Source organism: Ursus arctos, unplaced genomic scaffold, assembly GCF_023065955.2.
Source record: "Ursus arctos isolate Adak ecotype North America unplaced genomic scaffold, UrsArc2.0 scaffold_18, whole genome shotgun sequence".
Classification (NCBI taxonomy): Eukaryota; Metazoa; Chordata; class Mammalia; order Carnivora; family Ursidae; genus Ursus; species Ursus arctos.
This window is the reverse complement of record NW_026622852.1, coordinates 1,714,098-1,726,586: the sequence shown is the minus strand read 5'-3', so window position 1 is coordinate 1,726,586 and position 12,489 is coordinate 1,714,098. Positions and strand designations below refer to the sequence as shown.

Genomic DNA, 12,489 nt, shown 5'->3' with positions numbered 1-12,489 from the left:
CTGTCCAATTCAAATGGCACCATGTACTCTGATTTTTTTTTTTTTTTAAGATTTTATTTATTTATTTTTGTGAGAAAGAGAGTGAGCACAAGTTGGAAGTGGGGAGTTAGGAGCAGAGGGAGAAGCAGACTGTCCACTGAGCAGGGAGCCCGAATCAAGACTCAATCCCAGGACCCGGGGATCATGACCTGAGCCTAAGGCAGATGCTTAATCAACTGAGCCACTGACCTGAGCCTAAGGCAGATGCTTAACCAACTGCCCATGAACTCTGATCTTATCACTAACCCAGAGAATGGAATTTATTCATTTGAAGTTCCTATTATTAAACAGAAGTAGCAAGAATAGATGATCCTAGACTGAATGTTCAAGTATACAACTGAATTGGTTACATCCCCATCTAAACTGGTTATTAAAACTCTCAAAGTCAAAAATGTATACTCTATCACAGCTAATATACAGGATCCAAGGATGCTTGTTTGTATTAACTTTATCCTCAGGTTCTGTTTTAATTCTCTATATTTTTTGTCCTTTAGCCTATTTGCAGTTGGTCAACCTACTATAACTTGCGTATCATTATAAGCTACCTTAAATCATTCCTAAAAAGCGAAGTATAAATATGTCTATAGAATCAGATGAGGCTGTTCCTACATCACCAAGGAATGCAAACTTGAGGGATATCCTGAAGATCAACTGGTCACTCCCTCCATTAATATTAAATGTGCCTATACGTTCCATTTCATAATTATTCCATATAGTCTATAGAGAAAAAAAAGACATCCACGCCCACCAGTTAAGTCTGACTGCTTAATTATAAGATATTTTATTTAGTATTGGAGGAAAGAGAAATGTAATTCAGTCTCTGACTCAGAAAATCACTTAGGTTGTGATACATAGATGCAAAATCAAGGCAAAAATTTAAATGTAGGAGAAAGCAATAAATACTATCAAGTAAAATCCTTTCTAATTGGGAAATCAGGAGGCTTCCAAAAATTAATTTTTTCTAAGACTGGATTTTACCCAATGTGCTAACCTTTTAAAACTATATTTTTCAGAGATCTTAGTGGCAAAGCAGATACTATTTCTGGTGAGAAAATGAGTTCAGAGGTTAAATATGTGAACAACATGATTTGGAGAAATAGAAAAGATATACGAGGCACTATTTTGGTGCTGGGGATAAATATGATCAAAATGTTTGTACAGAGTAAAGAAAACTAGTACATACAATGAAACAATTTCAGAAGTTGGCAAGTTCTATAAAGGAAATACATCAGGGTTACATGGGTATTAAGAGGGATTAGAAATTGTGTCTTTAGATAGTGTAGTTTTTGAGGTAATATTCCAGCTGAGACCAAAGGAGTCAGTCCTATGAAGCCAGGGAATGCATTCTGGGCAAAAAGACATTAAGTATACAAGTCCTGAGGCACAAGAAGGAGTGGTATGCCTTAAAAAACATAAAGGTGGGTAGATCTGAAGTTTAGCAAAATAAACTGCCCAGAGATAAGCAATAAGGTTATAGAGCAGGCAGGGCCAGGTCAGAATAAAACCTAAGCACATGCCATCTAAGTGCAACAGGAAAACACTAGGGGATTTTAAATAGATGAGTAATCTGATTCAGGATTTAGTAAGATCATTCTGCTGCTATGGGAGAAGGATAGTGATGTGAAAGCAAGGAGACTAGTTAGGCGTTTATTATACAGTTCAGGGAAGTGACATTAGTTTAGACAAGAGTAAGAGCAGAGAAAGATTATGGAGGACTGACGAGGATATAGAATATCTAAGGAGGGCAAAGAGGGAATCAAAGAGGAAGTTTAGCTTTTCAGCCAGAACAAGCAGGTGACTGTAGCATTTACTGAAGACTGGGAGAGGAGCAGGATTTTAGGGGGCGTGTTTATGGAAATCACGATTTCCACTTGGACTGATTTTGTGATGTCCATCACGTAAACAGTTGAATGAATACAGGAATATAGAACCCAGGGAAGATTAGGTACAAATATACTGAAAATTTAGAACCATTAGCTTGGTATTTAAAGTCTCATGATCAGATGAGGTCATCTAGGAAGCAAGCATGAAAGCAAAAAGCAAGTGAGTAGTGCTCTGGAAAACTCTTAAATCTGATAGATATGAGAAAACAAACAGATGAAGGAAAGGCCAAGTGAGGTATGATGAAAATTAGGTCATATGGTATCACACAATCTGTAAAGACAGACGGCTGAGAAGTACAAGTAAGGAGAGGACTTAGAAGTGACCACTGGATGTGGCAACATGGAACGTGTCTTTGACCCTAACATAAATATAGTGGAGTTGTGGGAAGCAAAGTCCAACTGGAGAGCTGAAGTATGAAAAGGACAAGAGGAAATGGAAATCATCCCAGATAGCTCTTCAGAAGCTTTGCCATAAAGGAAGGAAAGAAATGGGATCAATCGAAGGGGTTGTGTGCATTTGGAAGAATGAACAGATTCCAGGATACTAATGAGAATGACCTGGTAATGGCAATTTGAGAATTAACTATAGGAGTGAAGTTCCTAAAAAGGCAAAGGGTTATGGAACTATGAGAGCAGGTAGAAGGGTTTGTATTTTAGAGAAGCAGGAACTACCCTCCACAGAAACAAAAGGGAAGAAAAATATATGAGACTTTAGAGGAAATACAATTACTGTTTATAGATGGTAAAATTCAGTTTGTGACCATGCAAGGGAGAGGGAGCGGGTAAAAGGAAGAAGTTAGATCCCTTTGCTTCTCCCACCCATATAGCCTCTGTGGTAATACAATAACAACCTGATTCCCAACAGGTGGGGAGAGGCCAAAGCAATGGAAAACAATCTATTCTTCACAATAATATCATCTACCCAATTGTGATGTTATTACGGGCACACATCATTTTATGGAACTTCACAGATACTGTCTTTTTTTTTTTTTTACAAACTTAAGACCTGTGGCAACACAGTGTCGAGCAAGTCCATTGGTGCGATTTTTCCTACAGCATTTGCTCAGTTTCTGTCTCTATGTCCATTTTGGTAACTCTTGCAATATTTCAAACTTTTTCATTATTATATTGTCAGGGTGATTTGTAATCAGTGATTAAGACTTGCTGAAAGCTCAGATGATGGCTAGCGTTTTTAGCAATTAAGTATTTTAAAATTATGGTATGTATGTTTTTAGAAACAATGTTATTGCACACTTAATAGACTACAAAATAGTGCATAAAAGTATCTTTTACATGTACTAGGAAGCAAAAAAATCCATCTGACTTGCCTTATTGTGATATTTACTTAATGCAATGGTCTGGATCCTGTACTCTCTCTGAAGTACGCCTGTATTTCCGAGTGTGACATTCCTTAGCTTAACCCTCCACACCAGCAACACTCCAGAGGTTAAGAAGAAAAAACTTCTTAGTATGACATGAAAAAGTTTATTCTTATTTTGAGTATGTTCTTCCCAGTCTTTTTTCTAATGATTTCATTTCGCAGCTATGACTATTTAAGAGAAGTAGTAGAGGTTTTGATCAGTATATTGAACCCTAGTGCCTGGTTCTACTTATTAACTGCACAGGATTAATACAATAATCCATATAAAGCACTTTGTTAGTGTCTAGCATATATTAAGCACTTAATAATCATTAAGTACTACTATAGGCACATCTAAAATAACTGTGGAGCCCCTGGCCAAACTTAATCAAAAAGAAAAGAAAAAGGACTGCAATAAATAAAATCATGAATGAAAGATGAGGATCACAACCAACACCGAAGAAATACAAACAATTATAAGAACATATTATGAGCAACTATATGCCAACAAATTAGACAATCTGGAAGAAACGGAAGCATTCCTAGAAATGTATAAACTACCAAAACTGAAACAGGAAAAAGAGAAACTTGAACAGACCCATAGCCAGCAAGGAAATTGAAGCAGTAATCAAAAATCTCCCGACAAACAGGAGTTCAGGGCCGAATGGCTTCCCAGGGGAATTCTACCAAACATTTAAAGAAGAATTAACACCTAGTCTTCTGAAACTGTTCCAAAAATAGAAATGGAAGGAAAACATCCAAACTCTTTCTATGAGGTATTACCTTTATTCTGAAACCAGACAAAGACCCCACCAAAAAGAAGAATTACAGAGCAATATCCCTGATGAACATGGATGCAGAAATTCTCAACTATATCTAGCCAATAGGATCCAACAGAGCATTAAAAGAATTATTCACCACGACCAAGTGGGATTTATTCCTGGGCTGCAAGGGTGGTTCAACATCTGCAATCAATCAATCAACGTGATAGATCACATTAACAAAAGAGGAAACAAGAACATGATCCTCTCAGTAGATGCAGAAAAAGCATTTGACAAAGTACAGCATCCTTTCTTGATGAAAACTCTCCACAGTGTAGGGAGAGAGGGTACATACCTCAGTATCATAAAAGCCATCTATGAAAAGCCCACAGCAAATATCATTCTCAATGGGGAAACACTGAGAGCTTTTCCTCCAAGGTCAGGAACACAACAGGGATGCCCACTCTCACCACTGCTATTCAACATAGTACTAGAAGTCCTAGCCTCAGCAATCAGACAGCAAAAAGGGATAAAAGGTATCCAAGTCGTCAAAGAAGTCAAACTCTCACTCTTCACAGATGACATGATACTCGGGAAAACTCAAAAGACTCAACCTCCAAATTGCTAGACTCATAGAGGAACTCAGCCAAGTGGCAGGATATAAAATCAATGCAAAGAAACCAGTTGCATTTCTATACACCAACAATGAGGCAGAAGAAAGAGAAACTAAGGAGTTGATCCCATTTACAATTGCACCAAAAGCCATAGATACCTAGAAATAAACCTAACCAAAGAAGAAAAGGATCTGTACTCAGAAAACGATAGAACACTCATGAAAGAAATTGAGGAAGACAAAAAAATGGAAAAATGTTCCATGCTTATGGATTGGAAGAACAAATACTGTTAAAATGTCTATGCTACGTAGAGCAATCTATACATTCACTGCAATCCCTGTCAAAATACCAACAGCATTTTTCACAGATGGAACAAATAATCCTAAAATTTGTATGGAAGCAGAAAAAGCCCCAAATAGCCAAAGGAATGTTGAAAAAGAAAACCAAAGTTGGCGGCATCACAATGCCTGACTTCAAGCTCTATTACAAAGCTGTAATCATCAAGACAGTATGGTACTGGCACAAAAACAGACACATAGATCAATGGAACAGAATAGAAAACCCAGAAATAGACCCTTAACTCTATGGTCAACTAATCTTCAATGAAGCAGGAAAGAATATCCAATGGAAAAAAGACAGTCTCTTCAACAAATGGTGTTGGGAAAATTGGACAGCCATATGCAGAAGAATGAAACTGGACCATTTTCTTACACCATACACAAAAATAGACTCAAAATGGATGAAAGACAGAAATGTGAGACAGGAATCCATCAAAACCCTAGAGGAGAGGGATGCCTGGGTGGCTCAGTCAGTTAAGCATCTGGTTTTGGCTCAGGTCATGATCCTAGAGCCCTGGGATTGAGTCCTGTATGGGGCTCCTAGCCCAGCAAGGAGCCTGCTTTTCCCTCTACCTGCTGCGTCCCTGCTTATGCTCATTTGCACGCTCTCTCTCTGGCAAATAAATAAATAACAATCTTTAAAAAAAAGTCTAGAGGAGAACACAGGCAGCAACCTATATGACCCTGGCTGCAGCAACTTCTTTAGAGAGGTCTCCAAAGGCAAGGGAATCAAAAGTAAAAATGAACTAATGGGACTTCATCAAGATAAAAAGCTGCTTCACAGCAAGAGAAACAATCGACAAAACCAAAAGACAACTGACAGAATGGGAGAAAATATGTGCAAATGTCTTATCAGGTAAAAACTAGTATCCAAAATCTATAAAGAACTTATCAAACTCAATACCCAAAGAACAAATAAGCCAATCAAGAAATGGGCAGAAGACATGAACAGAGAGTTCTCCAAAGAAGACATACAAATGGCCAACAGACACAGGAAAAAGTGCTCCACATCACCTGTCATCAGGGAAATACAAATCAAAACCACAATGAGATACCACCTCACACCAGTGAGAATGGCTAAAATTAACAAGCAGGAAATGACAGATGTTGGCGAGGATGCAGGGAAAGGGGAACCTTCTTACACTGTTGGTGGGGATACAAGCTGGTGTAGCCACTCTGGAAAACAGTATGGAGCTTCCTCTAAGTTAAAAACAGAACCACCCTATGATCCAGCAATTGTACTACTAGGGATTTACCCCAAAGACACAAATGTAGTGATATGAAGGGGCACTTTGCACCTGAATGTTTATAGCAGCAATGTCCAGAATAGCCAAACTAGGAAAGAGCCAGACGTCCATCGACAGAAGAATGGACAAAGAAAATGTGGTATCTATATACAATGGAATACTACTCAGCCATCAAAAAAAAAAGAAATCTTGCCATTTGCAACGACATGGATGAAACTGGAGGATATTATGCAAAACAAAGTCAATCAGAGAAAGACAATTATCACATGATTTCACTCACATGTGGAATTCAAGAAACAAAACAGAGGATCATATAGGAGAAGAGAGGAAAAAATAAAACAAGACGGAATCAGAGAGGGAGACAAACCATAAGAGAGTCTTAATCATAGGAAACAAACTGAGGACTGCTGGAGGGGTGGTGGATGGTGTAACTGGGTGATGGACATTAAGGAGTGCACATGATGTAAGGACACTGGGTATTATGTAAGACTGATGAATCGCTGAACTCTACCCCTGAAACTAATAATACACCATATGTTAATTGAATTTAAATTTAAAAAATTTTAAAACAATTTTTAAAAAGCACAAAAAAATTTTTAAAAATAGAATAACTGGGGGGTTGAGGGGACCACCCACAAAGGCTTTCCCAGATGAAGTCATAGTTAAGTGAAAACCTGAAGGATAAATATCATCCTGAAGGTTAAAGAAAGACGAAAATGCTTCTCAGAGAATATGTGTCAAGCATAAAAGCCCAGAGGAGAGAAAGAACAAGACTTACTTAAGGAGCTGAAAGATATTTAATCTGGCTAGAGTACAGAGTATTTGGGAAAATGAAAGAAAAATAAGAAATACACCTGGAGAAATCAACTAAAAAAGTATTGTGCAAGGCCCTGTAGGGTGATGTAAAGGAGTCAACACAATCAGATTTGCATTTTTGAAAGAATGCAGACTCCATATTAGAGGAAGGACTGCAAGGATCAAAAAAGTGGAGCTAGAGACCGGTTCCCAAGCCCTTATAATAACCAAATAAGGTTATCAATGCCAAGTAACCAATGGCTATAAAAATTTTAAGCACTTTAATACACATTATATATCTTCAGAAATCTTTTGGTGGTTCAAATACATATTTCACATTCAATTCTTAACACAGCAACAACAACAACAACAACAAAACCCTGATAATCATACCAGTACTCCTCTTCAGGGACCTTATCCAAAGGTGGATTCAGGCAGTAAATATGATAGGCCATGTTACATTCATCACACAGAAGCTGCATGTTGGGTTCCTGTTTTCCACCACATATATGACAGGAGCAAGAACGACATTTCTTATTTGGATCTCCACCACAAATGTCACATTCAGGATCATTTTTCCCTATTAAGAATAAAATTATAACAAGCCCAGTGTTAGGATCATTTTTACATCTTTGAATCTTACAAAGAAAAACACATGAAAATAGCATACAGCTTTTTTAATAGGAAAAAAACCACAAAGAATAATCAAGTGTGGGGCTTTAAGAATAAATGCCTGAGCTTCGTTCTGTACTTATCAAAATAACAGGGATGAAGCCCAGGCACAGCAGACATCACTACATGCAAGAGGGTAACATATACTCTTACTCTTGCCTTTAAAATTTGTATGGACCAGACTCAAAGTTCCAGGGGCAATGCAGTGAACTCACGAGGGTACCATAAGTTATCTTAGGATTTCAAGGGAATACAATATTCTGTTGCACAAAGTTGTTTGGATCTAACTACTTAATAAATGGAACTATTAAATACCATGTATTCTGCAGACCTAAACCTTTCCTTGAGTGCGCTAAACTAGGAGAGGGAGGCTGATTTTATGGAGTGAGCAAGCCCATTTTGGTTCCCATTCAAGCTATGCCCCCAACATACTTTTTACCAGTAATAGAAAAAGTATTTCTCATTCAGTTGATTTTTATCTTATTTGTCAATTGGTTCAGAACTCTGGCAAGTAAGAGGTGTACCATTTATTGCCCCCCAACCTATCTAAATCCAAACAGCTTTTGCCAAAGTATTTCTTGAAATTTTAAGATACACATACGTACACAAAAAAATCTTAATGTTCATAATACAAAAATTAATTTAAATGTCAAGAGAAATAGTTGGAAAGATTTTATTTAAAATAAGGTAAATTTATAAGAACTATAATACAGAGGTCATCAGGTATATGAAATTCAAAAAGGAAACTGAAGAATTTTACTTTTAAGACACAAAGATGAATTATGTACACAGTGGAAGATGTTCAGAATGATATACATTGTTAGAGTGATTACTTCCTGGGAGTCCCTATATTTTAATTTTTTTTTTTTTTTTTTTTAGGGAGAGAGAATGAAAGAGTGAGCATGAGATGGGGGAGGGTCAGAGGGAGAAGCAGATTCCCCCCTGAGCAGGGAGCCCGATGTGGGACTCAATCCTGGGGCTCCAGGATCATGACCTGAGACGAAGGCAGTTGCCCAACCAACTGAGACACCCATGAGCCCCTATATTTAAATTAATATTGTTCTAGATTTTGAATTTCTAACAAATGTACACAATACATTTGTGAGTAAATTTACCATATCAGAACTGATCTAGCAATATCAGGGAAATGGGGAACCATACTGGAGAAATGAGAGGGGAGGAAGGGAAAAGGCACAGATTTCAGTACTATCATTCTGACTGGTCACTGCCTATTCTTGCTAATGAATGGCAGATTACAATTTTGTTTCACTTCCACTACGGGAGCCGTGACAACATATAAGTAATGGATGCATAACAGACCTAAAAATATGCCTTGACATGTTTAGATTTTTGGTATGGAGAGTGCTGTAATCAAAGGCAATCTGGCTATCGCTGTGAAATGATTTCTTTACATACAAGTTTAAAGTTGTAGCTATAATGTGATTAGTATTAGGCAGAGGAAAGATATGGAGAATGAGAGAGAACAGAATACATGCAGATGTACTAAGAAATAACAGAAAGACTCATCTATCTTGGTTTTGTACTGTGTTTTACTGAGAATGACTAAGTCACATTAGATAGGTTTATTCAGGGGCACCTGGGTGGCTCAGTTGTTTAAGCATCTAACTCTTGACTTTAGCTCAGGTCATGATCTCTGGGGGTTGTGAGATCAAGCCCTGCTTCAGGCTCCACACTCAGGGAGTCTGCTTGAGATTCTCTCTTTTTCTCTCCCCTTCTGCGCCTCTAAAATAAAATAAATCAATCTTAAAAAAAAAGAAAAAAGAAAAGAAGAGAAAAGAAATAGGTTTACTCAAGTTACCTTCACTTCTAGGATATAACCATACAAGTACTCAAACACAGTATGCCTGAAGGTTCTTAATTCAAATCTAGATATATCAGCACTGCAGTCTCAAAAAATGAGAATGGCTTAAACTGGTGCCATGAAAGTCTATTTACTGACCTGTTAAAGGTATTGTCTTGTTATTATCTTGCACAATTAGGTAAGAAAAGGTTAAGGAGAAGTCTTAGCTGGAGTAATTTTCTAAAACAATATTAGATATTGAGACTCCTGGCTGGAAAAATAGTGATTGAACCATGAATTAAAAGAGATAGAATCTAGTCCTACCAACTAGCTGTATGATATTAAGCAAATTCAATATGTACAGTGAAAAGACAGGGCTACATTCCAATATTCTCCCAATTGTTTAAACCTCATTTATTACCTCAGAAACTCAAGGCTCAACCAGCACTACTGTCAGTCAGACTCTACTCATATAAAAATAAGTCTCGTTATTAAAAACCAATCTTGGGTGGTTATCTGGACAGAATCTATAGTCAAGAAAACAAGAAAACAGCAATAAAAGGCCAAGAAAATATTTTTTTGAAAACAAATTTTGTGACTTGAGAAAAATCCATTAAATCCACTAAACCAAAATGGATCTTAGATCAAAACTGTTTTGAAAATGTTTGTATGATCCACAGTTTTATACTTTCTCAAAAGTTATTTCCTGGGTGGTTAAAATACCAATCGAGTACAACATATGTAGTCTAAACCCATAAGAAAAATCCATACTTAAAAACTTTCCATCTGCCAATGATAGGGGATGAGCTCCAGGTTTCTCGATCTTAAAGATTTCATTTACGAATCTTATCTGGCAGTCATTTAATTTGCCTTCAGAACCCCTGTTTGAAAAAAGAAGAAAAGTTAACTTTTGCCAGCAAAATCTAAACCATGTACAAACAATTAAGAGTCATTTGGGAAACCCACTGAACTTTGTTGATTTAAAATTGGGATTCTAGTTATTCTAATCACCTTGAGCTATTGTTTCCAATGGCAGGAAAGTCCAACAGTGATTAGTTACTATTCACAGTTAAGTGTAACTTTAAGTGTAATATTAGGAAAAAAAAGTTACAGACTTCACCTAGATTATCTGGCTAGAAGATAGGTATCTTGTAAATTTAAACACTAGGTAAAATGATACTCTATCAATCAAAATTAAAGATTTAAACATATTTCCAGTAAATACAGTAAGTCTCTGGGTAAAAAAGATGACTTATTAAAAAGAAAAGTCCTTCAGATATTAAGCCATATTCCTCACAGACACAATTTATACCTGTTTACATACACTTCTTCAAAGTTTCCTATTATTATGGATTTATATATAGATTTCTCCTTTTACTTTGTCAACTTTGGTTTATATTTTTGAAGCTATGTTACTGGGTACATACAGATTTAGGACTCTTAAATCACCTTATAAAATGTCTCTACCTCTAGTAATGCATTCTATATCAAAAGTGTACTTTTTCTTTTTTGGTTAGAATTTGCTTGATGACTTTTCCCATGTTTTCACATGTAAAACTTTTAAAACTTTTAATGTCAGATATCCACAAATGCAGAAAACTGCATTTATCTATGTATAGTTTAATCAGACTACAGGATGTATAGTCTGTAGTCACCAACCATAACAGGAGATAGAAAGGTTTACCTCAGAAGCCCTTGCCATGCTCCCTCCCAATCTCAATCTCTTTTATTCCCTTCTAAGAATTATATTTACCTTAATTTTCTTCAGTCTTACAAAACCTGTCTGCCTAAGCATATCATATAGTTTTGCCTGTGTTTTAAAGACTCTAATCAATTCCCACATTATCTTTTCCTTCTTTACAATTTAAAGAACCACCACCATTTGTCCTATAGAGTGGCCCAATATCTTGATTCTGATATTTGCATTCCCAAAGTGTAGTTTAAATAGGCTTTTTCTGTTATTTGCATTTCCAGTAAGTTGGTAGCTGAATCCAGAGTACAGGTCAAAAACCCTGGTCTGCTGCCTGCTTTTGTAAATAACGTTTTACTGGAATACAGTTACACCTGCTCACTTATGCATTCTCTGTGGTTGGTTTTGTGCTACAATGGCAGAGTTGAGTAGCTGTGATGGTGGAGACCATTTGGCTGTCGAGGGTTAAAACTATCTGGCCCTTTACACACACAAAATAATGAAAATCCTTGCATTTAGAAATGCTTAATCAAATCCAGGTTCATGTTTTGGTATAACTATGTATAGGTCTATTCTATTAGGAAGCACCTAGTTTATTTAGTTGTCTTTTCCTATGATGATAGCAGCTATCAATACTCAATACTAAGATTAATTCACTGGGGTTTAGAAAGTGTTGCTATTCCAGTTCTAGCTTTCCTAATTTTTTTTGCTAGAGTTCAATAGAAAGAAACTTGACCTCATCAATTATTTGGTGACTCAGTGATACATGATATAAAAAATATGGATTAAGTGCTTTCTTTGGCAACTTAAATAGTTCCCTAATGTCCTATATAGGTCACCAATTCTATATTACCAGGAATTCACATAAATATCTGAGGTGCTTCAAACCACTGTAGCTATTTTCCTTGTTGATGTTCAAACTGTCTATCTTTGGCCAATAGGAACTTCCAGTTGACTCCCAAATCTGACAAGAACTTAACAGTCTTTGTGGGTTTCCTTGTTATCCCTAAGACAAGATGTTCCAAATTCATCTTGCACATTTTCTGCCTCTAGCCTGGAGTCCTATCTATAAGGAATCCCAATTTCTTTTGGGAAGAAATAATATTTCAAAGCTATATTTCAGGCACTAGAAAAGCTTTCTGCAACTAAGCTGATCACTGTTTCAAGGCTTCTTCAGTGGACAGAGCTACAAAATTTAAACATACACATGAATACACATACAAGATACTTCATGAGTTCATATAAATGCTTTGTTCAAATTCTGAACAGAAGGGTAAATTTACTTTTTT

General features: G+C 36.6%; 1 protein-coding gene across 6 annotated transcripts in view; it reads right to left on the bottom strand.

Annotated features, from left to right (window-relative positions):
* The window catches only part of UHRF2 (ubiquitin like with PHD and ring finger domains 2), a 117,545-nt gene that overhangs the window by 49,911 nt on the left and 55,145 nt on the right, over positions 1 to 12,489 (bottom strand). For all 6 annotated transcript variants that reach the window (XM_057313428.1, XM_057313427.1, XM_048223117.2 and 3 more), the window contains 2 exons: positions 10,282 to 10,391; positions 7,431 to 7,617 (listed from right to left, as the gene is read on the bottom strand). In XM_057313428.1, coding sequence (XP_057169411.1) covers positions 7,431 to 7,617; positions 10,282 to 10,391 — 297 coding nt within the window. The remainder of the gene's footprint in view (positions 1 to 7,430; positions 7,618 to 10,281; positions 10,392 to 12,489) is intronic.